Raw genomic sequence first — 14916 nt, 5'->3', positions numbered from 1 at the left:
AAAAAAGCTGTAAGATAATTTATAATGTTCATAATACTTGTTATGGAATTAGAACATGTGCATATTAACTTATACAGTAATCTGTTTGCTGATGTAATTATTTTTTTCCAATTTATATTTAATGTAATTGGTAAGAGGTTTTGCCAAACTTGTTAATGAGAGATTTAAGAGGCTGCCATGAAAGACTGCTAGTGCTGTTTTGTGTTATATTTCTCTTCTAGCGGGTCGAGGGGAACCCAGCTAGTTTGTAAACTTCTCCATGGGGTATGAGGCTAGAGCCCTACTTGCCCTCAGAGACTTCTAGGTCGTAATGACCCTTCTGACGGAGGAAGCGTGGATGCAAATGCCTCTGGCAGCAGCCTGTGCTGAGTTCAGAGCAGCCTCTTGAAAAGGAGCTGCTACTTGATCCAGCCTCCGTATCTTGTGGCTGTCTAAGTGTTTTTCAAAAGGAAAATTGAATTGTCTGCTTGCTTAAGTTTGGGTTATGGTGTGTTCCCAAATGCAGTGGGTGGAACAGCTTTCCATAAGTTAATTCTAGTTCACTGTTTATCATGTTTTTTTCTCCATATGTCAAAAGAGAACTTTAAGCAATCTGAAAGCCATCTTACATTGTTCTTGTGCTGGGTGGTATTTACTTGATTAGATGGAATGAGTGAGGAGCTCTGAAATGTCTCTAGTTTACCTTGCCAACAAGTTTCATTTATCTTTGCCTCATAAATTCCTTGTTTCAAAGTTTCCAGGAATTTCAGATGGCTGTGCTGCTTCTATGACCATGTTGCCCTTATTAAAATGACCAGAATTTCAAGTTGTTTCAGTGCAGTAGGAGCTGGTCATTTCTTTACATAATCTCTAGCAAAAAACGCTTCCTTTTCTGTTGCCTAGAAATGCAGAGTTTACGTAAGGGCTTACAGAGGAGCATGGGTGAGCGTGAGGAAGTGCCATTAGTGAGAATGGAAGAAGCAGTCTAGCAGGAAAAACAATTTGCTGTATGGAAGAAGAGAGGGACTAAAATGGCACAATAGAGAGGGGAAAGGCAGCAGCTTTGCTGGTAGGGACCCATTGCAGAGATGGAAAAAAAAAGATGAAGCTAGTGGCCAGGTGAGGAGTCATCCCAAATCTATGTGTGTATATTCATTTGAAAGTGAGTTTCCACTATGAAATTCTCAATTGTCCTGCAAAGATTTGGATTAAAAAAAGTAATACAAATACTGGCTTAAAGCCTCCCTTTAAGAGGGGGGAAGTATCTCAGGAATTTGAAGATTGTCTCATTTTTGAACTGCTGAGGGTTAGTTATGCAATGGGCTGTGTTGTATCCTGAACTGTCATTTGTAGGTCATCTTTTATTCTCTGTCTCTTGTAACTGATGCACTTTTAGTTTGCCAAATTTTGTTGTGACTGAGAACTACATTGAAGCCACTTGTAAGCCAAATTGCAAACAAATCCAAGCCTTAGTTTGTTTAAAAATAAAATAAAATAGAAAATGCTGTGTGCTAAATATGACTTCAGCCCAAAAGACTTGTTTTGTCAAGGGACAACATGGCTGATTGTGTTTCTTCAAACACTGAAGTCATTCTTTTGTCTCTACAGACGGTGTGCTTGATTTATCCACTAAGAAGAGTCCTTGTGCCGGCAGCACCTCTCTGAGTCATTCTCCAGGGTGCTCTAGTACTCCGGGAAATGGGTAAGAGAAAGCAACTTACTATGACCTTCTAAAACTGTTTTGTACTAAAAAAATGTGTGCTTACCTCCTGTTAATTTTAACTTACTTTTGGTGTTAACCCTTTGGAGTAAAGTGTTTTTCAACTTGTACCTTTGGCAAATACCTTCACCCCACCTGCCAAATAAGAATTGTTGCAACTGAGACAGGTTTAACTTGCAGTTAAGAACTCTAATATCTGTTATTTTGGCCAATTTAATATATAGCCAAAGATCTTTCCATTATTGCTTCTTGGGTTTAGTGATAAGTGATGTCCATGGAGATGCAAGTTCAGTTAAATGTATGAAGAGTCTTAGAGGCTTTGCAATATAATTTAGACTTCATTTCACTTATGGGAAAGTTAGCTAACAGGAAGGTTTATTTTAGGGGTAGCAATGACTTGGGTGATGAACCAAACTGAATTAGATTTGAATCACTGCATGCTCTTTGTTAATATTTCCTACCATAAACCACAACAAGAAAAGCATCTGGAGGAGGGAGTCTGGTAGTTCAGAAAACTTTAAATATGGCTTTTTGGATTTGTGATTGTACTGTAGCACTGAACAAGATGTTGTTTCTTTTTTTAAAAAAAATGTAAAGTATGTGGTGTACTACTCTTGCCTCAAGGTGTGAAAGAATGTTATATCAAAAAACTGCTTTTAGGTTTCATATTTCTAATGGTCACTGTTTGCATACATTTAGAAATCCTTTATTCTTAGTTAGGATTGAGTTAATTGTACTGGAGAGCCTGAGTGGGAGTAAGAGGGATTTTGGGTGTTGATGGGAGAATTTATCTTGAAGCTACTGAGTGCAAGTAATTTTTTCAGTGAAGTACAGAAACAGTATATGGTTTAATCTGCTATTGAATTGCTGGATTTAGCTTTACAACAGCCTTTGAAAAACTGGAAATTTTAAACTAACAACCCACCACCACCACCACCAATCCCACGTACTGCTAAGAACTGTTTTAACTTTTGCATTTCTCTTTGGAAAAATATTACTCTCTCAGATTTCTCCCTTCAAGATTACTTTCTCCATTTAGTATTTCTATTCTTGTTTAAAAGTTAGTCTAAACACTTTTTCACAATTCTTTAGCATAAACCTCCCCACCAGCTCTTCTCTTTCAATTCTGGACAGGTTATTTCCATCTTTATTTTCCTAGGAAGGCAGCCGAAGCCACCAGGGCTGTGTATTGTTTGTTCCCTTGTTTATGTATCAAGTGAGGGCCAAAGTCCAACACACAGGGATGACAGGGCCAGCATCTGGCACTGTCTTGATGGTCAAGAGAGGATGTGGCATACTGGCATCTGTGGTTACTTGCACAGGTGTGTGGTATGTGAGGGTGACTGCAGTCTGTTTAGCATCAATGAAATCAGGTGTGACCCTGTGTCCTAGTTAGCTGCCAATATGACCATCATTTAGGCGCAGAATCACTGGTGCGCATTCTGATGCTGATACATGCTGTAGAAGGGGCAGAGAACGCACATTGCTCGAGAGAGTTCTCTGGAATAGCAAACTTCCATTCATTTCTCTGGATTTTGTTCTGAAACCTTGTTGACTCTTGTTACCCGCTTCAACTCTGACCTATTGCATCCTGGAGAGAAGCTATCAGCATACGTATCGAGCACTGTATGTTACGTGCCAGGTCCTTTCAGTGGTTGTCTTTTCTCAAAAAATTTAGGGTTTTTTTTTAATCCCAATGTGATGCTAAAAAGAATCATGTAGCTTTTCAGCAGTACTTATCCTATCCTTAAATAATGCTGACTTAGCTGGAGGGCTTCACACCAGTATAAGTGTCCCAGAGCATTAAAATAGAATTGCTTACTAGTCTCTTCATTAATCTGTATGTTGAAAGTGGAAAAGTTTGGGGGTGGATTTTGAAACTAGTGTGACTTAGTAACTACAGGGGGCTAAGCAAGGAAAATATTAAAATACATGTGTTTATCTGCAGTAGTAGTACTTTCTGTCATAGAAAGAATACTTGTGACAAAAGGAAAATGGTAAAAATACATACCGCTTTTTCTGCTATTAACTATTCATCTGGATGACAGTTGGAACTTAGATCTCTTTTTCCTAGCCATGCTGTGTATTGAATGAGAATCAGGGACATGTATACATGCAATTAGTTGTTGAGAGCGCGATTTGGTAAGTCTAGTGTAATGCAGTGCTTTCCTATTTGGTGTTAATGAAAGTCAAGCAAATACCTTTGAGGCCTGCTAAGCATTTTTTTTTTTTTTTTCATCCTGAGCAGCAATTCTTCACTCTGATGTAAGCGAACATCATCCAAGGTTTCCACCTATGTAGATACTGCAGGTGGCAGTCATATTTGCATGTTGAATATGTTGCACTTTGGCTTACTCTTTTATTACTGTACTTGTTTAGTGGTAACGTCACACCAGTAACACAGTTGTGTGTAGATCTATGGCGATTGATTACTACTTTTGTAATTAAGGTGCTATTTTCAGACGCTTGCGCGAAGTCTTTTCTACTCCGAGAATTTGTGAACCCAACCAGAGACCAGCCAACAGGTTTCATTTTTCTTTGCCCAAAAAGCTTCTCTTTTTTTGCGAACAAGTTTTAAAACTGACTGATGCTGAGACTTAAAAAAAAAAAAAATTAAAATAAAATAAAAAAAAAAAAAAAAAAAAAAAAACAAATTTAGAGAAAAATAAATAACACAAAAAGTGATGTTACCCAAGCAAGGCCTTCTAATAAAGGAGTGGCCCCCTCACCCATCCCTCCCTACCTGTGCAAGTCCTGCTCACATCAGTTTCCTTCCATCCAATTAGGCGACCTGGGAGACCCAGCCAGCACCATCCGGAGGGACTACAGAGTGGTGATGGGGTACCTCCAAGAAGCTTGCAGGATGGAACCAGGGAAGGTTATGGCCACTCCACATCTCTTAAAGTACCGCTGGCTCGATCACTCCAGATTAGTGAAGAACTGCTGAGCAGAAACCAGTTTTCTACAGCTGCCAGCCATGGGCCATCTGGACTACAGAATCATGGACAGCACTTAATATTATCCAGGGAGGCTTCTTGGGCAAAACCACACTACGAATTCAATTTCAGCCGCATGAAATTCAGGGGAAATGGTGCACTCAGCAACATCAGTGACCTTCCTTTTCTTACAGAAAACTCTGCCTTTCACAAAATGGCACTTCAAACTAAACAGGATGGGAAAAAGGACGTGAGCCATTCGTCTCCTGTGGATTTAAAGATACCACAAGTTCGAGGCATGGACCTTTCATGGGAGTCCCGCACTGGTGACCAGTACAGCTATAGCTCTTTGGTAATGGGTTCACAAACGGAGAGCGCGCTTAGCAAAAAGTTAAGGGCTATCCTTCCAAAACAAAACAGGAGAAGTTTGCTGGATGCTGGACCAGATTCCTGGGGCTCAGATGCTGAGCAGTCTACCTCTGGACAGCCATATCCCACCTCAGATCAAGAGGGAGATCCTGGCTCCAAGCAACCTAGGAAGAAAAGAGGGAGATACAGACAGTACAACAGCGAGATACTGGAGGAAGCAATCTCTGTGGTTATGAGCGGGAAAATGAGTGTTTCCAAAGCTCAGAGTATTTATGGGATCCCCCACAGTACACTGGAGTACAAAGTTAAAGAGAGGCTGGGCACTTTGAAAAACCCTCCAAAGAAAAAAATGAAATTAATGAGGTCGGAGGGGCAGGATGTTTCAGTAAAGATTGAATTAGATCCCCAGGGAGAAGCAGCACAAAGTGCGAATGAATTGAAAGATGAATAGGGATGTCGTAGAGTGCCAATTACTTCGCAAACTGGGTGAGCACTACTGCATAGTTCAACCACCACTGAGCGCACCTGATTCTCCTATTTACTGCAATGCTCTTTCCTTTGCAGTTTAGCACAGACTTGTGTGGACACAGGTGAAAGGTGTGCTCTGAATGTCACATTTGTAAATTTTTCTAGCCTGGTATGGCGCAGTTTCCCTCCTTCACCTGCCCACTACCCCCTTTTTTCTTTTTCTTTTTTTTTTTTTTCTTTTCGTTTTTCTTTTGCCTTTTGCATGTTTCTCTGTAATAGAGAGTTGAGTTACCTCACAAAGAATGCAGATCTGTGGAAGTGGACATCTTGCCTGTAGGGCCTGCTTGAACTTCTGGTGTTGGATTTTTCATGTCTGCCTTTATAGAAATAAGTCCACTTTGTTAAACTGATACTCTCCTAAACCCAGGCTTTTTTTGAATGAGAATCAGACTGTCATTCTTCAAAATGTTTCAGAAATCTTTTTTCCCCTCCTTTTCTTTGATCCAGTTGATTGAAAGATCTAGGCTAAATCAAGTTGCTTAGGAATGGTATCTCTCTTGAACTCAGAGATTTGTTCAATAGATGGATAATCAATTGGGTCTAATTAGGCTCTCCACTATTTTCTTTCTAAATTAAACATACTTACCATTCACTGTCTGCTTAGTGCTCACCCGGAGGGGAGGGGAGGGGAGGGAAAACTTACATACACTACCTTCAGAATATGTCAGTTAATTATTTGTAACACTACCTTCGCTGTAATTTTGTTTGATATTTTTGAAGGGTGATATTTAGACTCACCTGCTTGAGGATGTAGCCTTATCTCACGGAAGACAAGCTTCTCACAGTCAGGAGCAGTCAGGGTACACTAAATGATGTATTAGGGTATGCCTCATTCTAACAGAACTATGGTTCTTTGTGACCTTTATGCTTTTTACAGACTTGATTCTGAGTTTACTAAACTATGTGGTTCCAACAACTAGTTTAAATGACTCTAATCTGGGGAAGGGGGATTTGTGTAACAAACTACTGTGATATTGCAAAAAAGAAAAAAAAAAAAAGAAAGAAAAAAAAGCCCACAAAACAGTGATCTCAAACGTTACAACCTCAGTAGTCTGCCCAAATATCCACATTAGTGAAGGAGCTTGTTAATGTTCAGGGAAGAAGTAAAACACTGGTAGCCTGATCTAATTCGGGCTCTGCATCATATCTATCTGTAATACTGTCAGGGTCGAACACTCAATGAATGGGTGTTTCCTTTTTAAATATTACAGTTGCCAGTAGCAGGAATTAATCTAAGTCCTGCTTTTCTGTTGTTGTTTTTATTTAATCTATTTTGATAGTGGTTTAGCACATGCTAGAATAAGCATTTAAACACCGTAAAAGCACTCCGTAAACCACAAATCCAATTTTTTTTCAATATGATGATATCGTTATCATTATATGGAGATCCAGGATAAGTTTTGTACGGAACTTTTATCTTTGATACTTTCTGCGGGAGTGGTCAGTAACTAGGTGGAGCTTACTGGATTTACCACAATGTGACCAAATCAGAATTGCTGGTTCTTCAGGTAGAAGCAATTTGGTCTTAATCTGTGCAAAAGGTAGATGGAATTACCATTTTTTTTTCCTCATTTGCACAACCAAAAGAAGCGTTGGAGTTTTTGTGTGAGAGCATTAAGTGATGTCAGTGATTGAAAGTGGTTTCTCAAAGCTTATGGGAGGGTGGCGTAGATAGCCCCAGGGATGCTGAATGACTTCTGGAACAGTTGATCCTGTTAGCCTCTCCCCCTCCCCAGCAACTTCGTATTTTCAAAGGTTAGGCACACCATTGCTGTCGTTTTAAATATGCACTGCTCATTCTTGAAACGGACTGGGCATTTGGCCCCGAGTATACTTTGTTTTTGTTTACTTAATATATTTTAGTACTCAAAATCCTGGTTCCTCGTAGCTCTCTAGTTGTCATCTTGGCATTTGAAGCAGTTTAAGCTCAGTAGCAGTATACAAACTCTGCAATACGTTCCAGTTTAGCTGGTGATTGCAATAAAGGCGCAGTTAAACGTGTGATTTCATCTGCTGTTGGAGGTTATGGTAGAAAGTTTGCTGCAAGTTTAAAAAAAAAAAAAAGTAACACAGTTTTACTGTTCAGAGAGGTTTAACCTTTTGCAGTTGTCTTTATTTAAGCAACATGAGCTGAGTTTTATAAAACTTGTCACTGTAGTGTATGTGGAGTGCTCATTTTACTAACCTAAATATTTTGTATGTGTATGTTTAAGTGGGTGACAATCGTGCAGCAGAAGAATGGTGTGCCTACCCTTTAATGCTGCAGTTTTAAAAGAGAATTTGTCTTGTCATTTCAGACTGTAGGCTAAGAATTGTAAATAGATAGTGAGAAGTTGAGTACTCTTTATTTGCTTTGGTTAGAAAGTGGATTTTTAAAAAAGAAAACCAACAACAAACCAAACGCGTAACTTTCTCAGTTTTAAATGTCCTGAGACCTGAAGATTGTAATACTCATCTCTGCAAAGCTTTTAAACACAACACTTGATCTGTGATAACTTAATATTCAGGTAATCTTTCCTTTTCAAGAAGCTTTTGAACAACCATATTTCCTCCAAAGGTCTCTGTTTAAAAAGGAAAAAAAAGAAAAAAGTGTAGATTATTTTTTAAGCACTAATTGCATTACTTTGGTAACTGCAATATAAAATAGCCATTATTGTTTTGTGAAGCATGGTTGAGATTAGTTAGTGGTCCCTTTTTAAAATTTCATGAGCCTCTCAAAAAAATAAAAACAAATTTAAAAAAAAGCTGCTGAATATTCAAAAGATATATATTTTACCTTATTGTAGGTTTTGTAAATTTAGTCTGTAATATTCAGGTGCACCTTTTAATGTTAACTTTTTGTTTCAAAGTCCCATCTAATGTATTTTCTCTGAGGTGATTCATCACGTAAGACTAGTATCACTCAAAGTGCTGCAGTGATCACTAATGTTTTGTTTCATTTCTCACTACGTATTTTTTACAGGCGCTTTCAGTGTAGCTAACTAGTAGTATTTGGGATCATTTTAAATATATGATTGGGATTAATGTTTGTCCATTAGCATGCTTAATTTTCTGCTGACCAGCAGTTTGCATGGCCAAAATCCCTGGTTGACCATATTTTGGTGTGGGAAGGTGTGGTTCACTGCTGTCTTTGTAACAAAAGCCTCGTTTCTCATGTTATTTCTGGTAAGTGGATGCTTATGTTACTTGGATCACTTGGACAGGAGAGAAGGTTTAAAATCTTTCTCCTGCTGCTCTTTTGAGATCGCATTAACGTGTAACATAGACAAACTGCAACCCTGTAAAAATCGAGACGTCGTTAGGAGGAGGCCTTTCGGGTATTTTTCGTCACTAGTTTTCTCTTATTCCCGAGAATGTCCATCTGATGTAGTTATTGGACTTAACAGTATTGTTGTGTACTACGTTGATGTAGCTGAAAAAGCCTGACAGCAAGAAACTGTGAATAATATTTGTGGCAGTCTCTGAAAACTAGTTTTTCAGTCCAAGTATCATGAAGGAGAATCCCTCTCCCCTACCCCATCCTAGAAAGGTAATTTTATATTTTGTGTGTATAAACTTTTAAGAATCAAGTTTCATATTGTACTGAAGTTTAGGTGTCGCTTGGTAAATCTTTGCTGCAGCATATAATTGAAGATGAGTAAGGCTTAGTGTGGTAGGGGTCCTGGTGTGGAGTTAATTATCGTACAGTTCTGGTGAGAAAGCCCAACATGTATGAAATGTGTCCTTTTTTTTTTTTTAATTTATTTGGACTTGTAAGATGTAAAAGTGCTTTTTTAGAACTCTGACCTATTACAAACTATTACCTCACTTTCAGCCAGCTGGATCCTCATTCCACAGTGTTGTAGGCATTATTGTGGCCGTAATGCTTGAGTACAGCTATAGAGTTGAACGTTTCCAGTCAGATGTTGTAGGGACACGTATCTGGACTCGTTTTTAATTCTGTCAAAAGATTTTTGTTTTCCAGTCATTCCCTGACTTTTTTGTTAAAGGCTCAAGACAGTTTCCTTTAGAATTCCTCTACTTCTCTTTTATTTTTTTCCCTGTTGTGCAGAAGTTACTGCATATGCAGTACAGGTATGCCTTTGCTTTCTTCTTGTTGCAGAACTCATAATTCGACGCTTGCATTACCAACCCTATCGCTAGACCTGAAGTCAAACTCATGGCAATTGGAAAACAAATGAGTTTTAACAAACGCAGGTGTACAGGTAGGATAGTGCCTCCAGTAAAGGAACACATTCAGCCTCTGTGTTCTCAAGCAACTCCTATGCCACCTTTTTTGTAGAGCTTTCCAGTGCTCAAGGATATTCCTAAGCATGGGAGGCAACCGCACACGTGTTTAGACCGGTTGAGAGCAGACAAGGAATAGTCTGTGCTTTGTCTTGTGGCAGGCCGACATTTGAGTCTAAATATTTCTTTCATGAGAACCTGAGAGTACATTGCCTTCTCCCTGGAAATTCACAGGAACTGGCAAAGTGATTCAGGGGCTTTAGGGTTGAGTAAGCTTTGTATAGATTAGAACAACTTTCTAGTTCTGATTGAATTGCTTTTTATATCATCTGCAACAATTGTTATACAGGCAAAACTGGAATTATCATGTGTTTCTTTCCAGTTTACTTTGAAGTAATGCTCTTAAGATGTCCTTGAGTCTTAGGAGAAGAACACAGTGTCCAGGGAGTGAAGGGAACACTGTGCCATTCCCTCTTTTCTCAAAAACAGTGTGGCTACATCTCTAATGTAAAGAGCTTGCTCTTCAGTGAAGACAAAATTTTAACTCTTTGGTGTAAGAATGCATACGCATGTTGTAGTCCAAACTCTTACGAAGGCAAACTTATTAACCTGTACTGAAAGCTTTGTCACAATATTTTAAATATCTTAAATTCTCTGCCAAGTGTTAGAGGTAGAATGGGAAGGGTTGTTTCCCTCATTCTGATCATAAGGATCAGAAACGTCTAGGTTTTCCCCACAAACGTTTCAGAAACTAAAGGTAATTTCAGTCTAGGTCAATGTTGCTTTTTCTTGGCATCAGTAAATGTTGTTGACTAATACTGCTTTCAAAAGCTGTACCTAAAAAAATATTGAGACTAGTTTTGGTATTAAAAAGGTTTCCACTTGATCTCAAATTACATAAAAAAGCCCTCCGTAATTAGAACCTTCAGAAACCTGAAAATCTGCGCTGCTAGTTATATGCAGTTCTGTTGGATGTAGCAAATACAATAACCACTACAGTTATTCATTTCTAATTAGCCAGTGCATAAACATGATGTACTGTGATGATCACTAAGCAGAGAGATATTGCGGACTCAAAATGCTCCGTAGATGCACTCCACGTGTACCAGAAAAAACTGTAAGTAGTTACAGTATTCCAGCATCTCCCTCTCTCCTGCTCTTGCTTTGACTGGGGCCAGGTCTCTATACCAGTATTAAAGCAGCAGTTTTGGACTTCATGTCCTACTGAATTAGGCCTATATTCAGGTATTGTCATGAAAACCTTCATATTAAGAGAGCTTTATTTAATCCTCACTCAAATCTCTTAGCCTGGTTGCAAAATCAATTTTCCTGGGCAAAGTACTAGGAGGAAGGATTATTATTATTTTTTTTTGGCCTGTCCAGGGCATTTCATTCACCTTCTTAAAAATAAACATCCCTTACCGAGTTGGTAAGTATAATTTAAGAAGGACTCAAGGTGATAACTCTACCTGACGGAGCAGGGATTAGGACACAAACTTCATTCTGACTGGAGCAGGAAAAGTTTAATGTCAGAAAACAATTTCTATAGTCATCACCTAGTACAGTCTAACTTAATGTTTTTTCCTACTCGGAAATTGTGAAGACACTACTACAGCTACTAATAACAGTTTATCAACTACTTGGTGCTACATTTCTCAAATATTTTTGCAGATAATATTTTTTATGCCTGCGTGAAAGCATGTAAACTTTACTGTCACTATAAAAAGCACTTGTCTGACCTATTCTAAAGTACCAGAAAAGGGACAAATAACTGCAGCACTTTTTCTGTTACAATGCCAGAGTCTTAATTAAATCTGGTCTTCAGGTTATGAGATATTTTAAACGTACAATCTAGGATCATTAACAGCTTTCAGGTCAGATTACAAGTTCTCTTGGGATACTAATCTGTCTTTTAAAGACTAGTACAGCAAAATATTCTGAAGTTCAGGCAGGGGATGTATATATACATGCCTGATATTTTTAACTAATCATTTCAATAGGCCATTTCAGGGCTTGACATTCGGAATCTGGGATGATGGGTAGGGAAAGGGAAGTTTCCCAAACTGAAAAATCATTTTTGGACCATTGCTTAATGTTCAGTTTGAAAACTATATCACAAGAAAAATGGGTAGGGATTCTTTCTCCCTTATGCCTTCAGGGAATGAGTAGTATTTAGAATCTCTGGCTGAAATTCAAGCCTTTTTACCATGTAAATTTTTAATATAAACTCATTGACATGCTTTTTACATCTGAGGACTGAAAATGGATCTTAATGTTTAAGTTGTGGAATGGTATATTTCTTAAATGAAGGGGGAACATTTAAAAAAAAATAGATTAGAATACCAGCATTAGTGAGCTTAAGGAATTTTAGTATGTAATAGCAAAGTATAGCAAAGTATTTGATTAAAAAAATAATCTTGAATTGCTAGTCTGTAACTAGGTGCATTCTAATTTAGCAGGTGAATATTCTTTACTTATCGATATATGATGGGCTTTTTGCAAATAGAAACCTTTATCTGAGTCCCACGTGTTGCTTGTACTGATGGGATGTATGCTTACAGCAGCTTACTGCTGCTTTAAAATGTATAAAATATGTTTTGAGTGTTTGCTCATAACTCTTTCTAACCTCCACTTGTTAAATTGTCAGACATTGGTATTTTATCAGTCCGCAATGTAAGTTTAAACTAATGTTCTTAGGAATCCAACTTGTACACACACTGTTTAAAAACCCTCAGGGACAGTTTACACACTATCCTCACTCAATTCAGGTACTTGTACTCTCTTCTTAAACCTAGCAGTGACTTGTATTTTGTTTTGCTTTTCTTTTGACGTGCTGATAGCACATCCTCGATGAATGTCAACTTAAAACTCAGTTCAGGTATCCAGGTATAACTCAGCCAAACGGATTTTAAAGCTGCATATTTACTCTCCAGCACACAGTGCCTCAGACACTTATAGTGGCATTCTGTATATTCAGTTATTACTACTGAGCAGATCGCGTGGGGGTTCCTGGTATGTATTGTAAGAAATTCCTATGTATATTATATAATATGTATTATATTATATACATATATAGTATATATGTTATCTTAAACTTATATATTTTAAAATGCCACTACTAGCCAGCGCAGCTAAAAATGAAATACATTCCCAACTGCTTCTGCGAACCGCGGAGGCAGCTTCTTAACGTGGCTCTTGCTTCTCTCTCACCATAACTACTTCTAACCTCAAGCACGGGCCCTTGGCTGTCTGACCTCTACACTCTAGTTATGCAATGTCCTTAGAGAATTCTGTGCACTGGCCACTGTGATGGAAACCAATGGGCCGGGAGTGCTTTGAGTTTATTAGTAATTGTTCTGCCAAAGTTGGTGTTTGTATGACAAGCGTGTAAACCTGTCAGATAATCAGCAGAGGTCCGAGTCGGTGAGGGCGGACAGAATCGCTTCCGCCTAATTGGTAGGACCAGACCCCTCAGCAGGTGTCTCCTCTCTTAATGCCGAGCGCTAATTTGGAATGTGTTGGCACTTAACATCTGTAATGACGGGCCTCCGTGCTGCGCTCACGAGGAGGCCAAACTCTAAAGTAAAAAAAAAAAAAAAAAAAGCGCTGTTCCGCTCTCGCAGTGATCTGTTGGCAGTCGCGAGTCAGCAACACCTCTGCTTTATTATTTGACACTTTACATCTAAAAAGTCTTCTCTTTCTATTTATGTAACCCATAGTCTTTGAAGAGTATGGAAAATGGCATTTCTCTCTGACCTCTAGAAGTTCAAGTGTCATGGGAAAAAAAAAAAAAAAAACAGGAACCCCCCCCTTTACTCTTATGGACCTCATTTCAATATACTGTTTACAGTTTGACGGAATTGTATAATTTAATATTTCTCTTGTACTGTAGTTTATATTTATTTACAGATTTTTTTTGTACTGTGTGATTTGAATTTTTTGTTCCTTGCTATGATCAATGTTTTATGTAGTAGAGCACTTATGATCACAAATTAAGGTTTTTGGTTTGATTGCACTACATTAATTTTTTTAATGCAGTTCTGATTTTTTGACTGGACTAAATAAGCTGTGTCTTAATGTATGTGATAAGTACTTTTAAATTTTTATTTCATGTGGTCCATTTATTTTTTGCATTGTATGTCAAAGCGCTAATTCTCTTGTTGTGCATGTGTAAGATTTAATGGCTCCATTGTATTATTTGACCATGTCATTTTGGAAACACATTCCCAGCTGTAACGTTGTGTATGGTAGTTTTCACTGGATGCTAGACTTTTCAAAACCACTATTCTTCTAATAAATTTTGTTGTGAAAAACTTTAAGGGGTTCCAATTCTGTTGTTTTTAGTGTGCTTTCTAAATGGCCGTGCTAATCACCTGAGGTTATGAAATGCGAGATATCACAAATGGAGAGAAGCAGGGGAGGAAGTGAAAATAGAAGGTAAAGCGAATTCTGGCCGAAGGATTGAGCTTTGGAGTCTCCGTCCTCGTTTGTTTCTTGTCCTAAATAGGGTTGGCGATAAAGTGGCTTTAGCGGCTGGGTCGGGAATGCACGTGAAAGCTGAAACGCCATCTCGTAGCAGCCCGGTCTCATGAACTCCCCTGCTCTAATTTGCTCTTCCCTGCTGGCCACCTTAATTTCTTTCATGGTAAATAATTTATCTGGTGAAGAACGAACAGTCTCTCAGGAACAAAAAAAAAAAACCCGAAGTGGTGCAGGCTTGTTCACTGAGCACTTAGTAATGAGTCAGGGTATGAATGGTGGTAATAAAAGCTGAGCTGGGAACGCTGGCCACTGCCTTGTGCGGTTGGGTCTGGCCGGGGTGCGCACTGGGGCACGTTCCTCTCCGAGCAGCCGGGCCGTCTCCCAGAGGAGACGGCACTGGGCTTGCTTAGCTGCTGCCTTGCACCAGCAGGCACTGGTGCTTCTTGCGGGGCCAGGTCCCCAGCTCCCATTTAACCTACGGGAAGCTCTGTGGACTGTCCTTCTGCACAGGGGCAGGAGGCAAATCCAGCCGTGACGCCGTGCCTCAGCCGGCCCTTCTTTGAGACCCGTGTTTACTTTCCCGTGGCCGTACTTTGGGTTGAACTACTTCTGATGTTTATGCATTATTGATACCGAAATGCTGAATGCTAAAAAGTAGGTTACAGTAAGTGGTGT

At 38.9% G+C, this 14916-nt stretch overlaps 1 protein-coding gene across 6 annotated transcripts in view; it reads left to right on the top strand.

Moving 5' to 3' along the window:
• Nucleotides 1–14085, top strand: part of LCOR (ligand dependent nuclear receptor corepressor) — a 62601-nt gene extending 48516 nt beyond the window's left edge. For all 6 annotated transcript variants that reach the window (XM_074593388.1, XM_074593393.1, XM_074593389.1 and 3 more), the window contains 2 exons: nt 1588–1681; nt 4486–14085. In XM_074593388.1, coding sequence (XP_074449489.1) covers nt 1588–1681; nt 4486–5455 — 1064 coding nt within the window. In that variant the 3' untranslated portion in view covers nt 5456–14085. The remainder of the gene's footprint in view (nt 1–1587; nt 1682–4485) is intronic.
• Nucleotides 14086–14916: the final 831 nt, after the last annotated feature.

This window comes from Larus michahellis, chromosome 6 (genome assembly GCF_964199755.1).
Source record: "Larus michahellis chromosome 6, bLarMic1.1, whole genome shotgun sequence".
Classification (NCBI taxonomy): Eukaryota; Metazoa; Chordata; class Aves; order Charadriiformes; family Laridae; genus Larus; species Larus michahellis.
The sequence above is the reverse complement of the archived record's forward strand: the minus strand, read 5'-3'. Positions and strand labels throughout refer to the sequence as shown.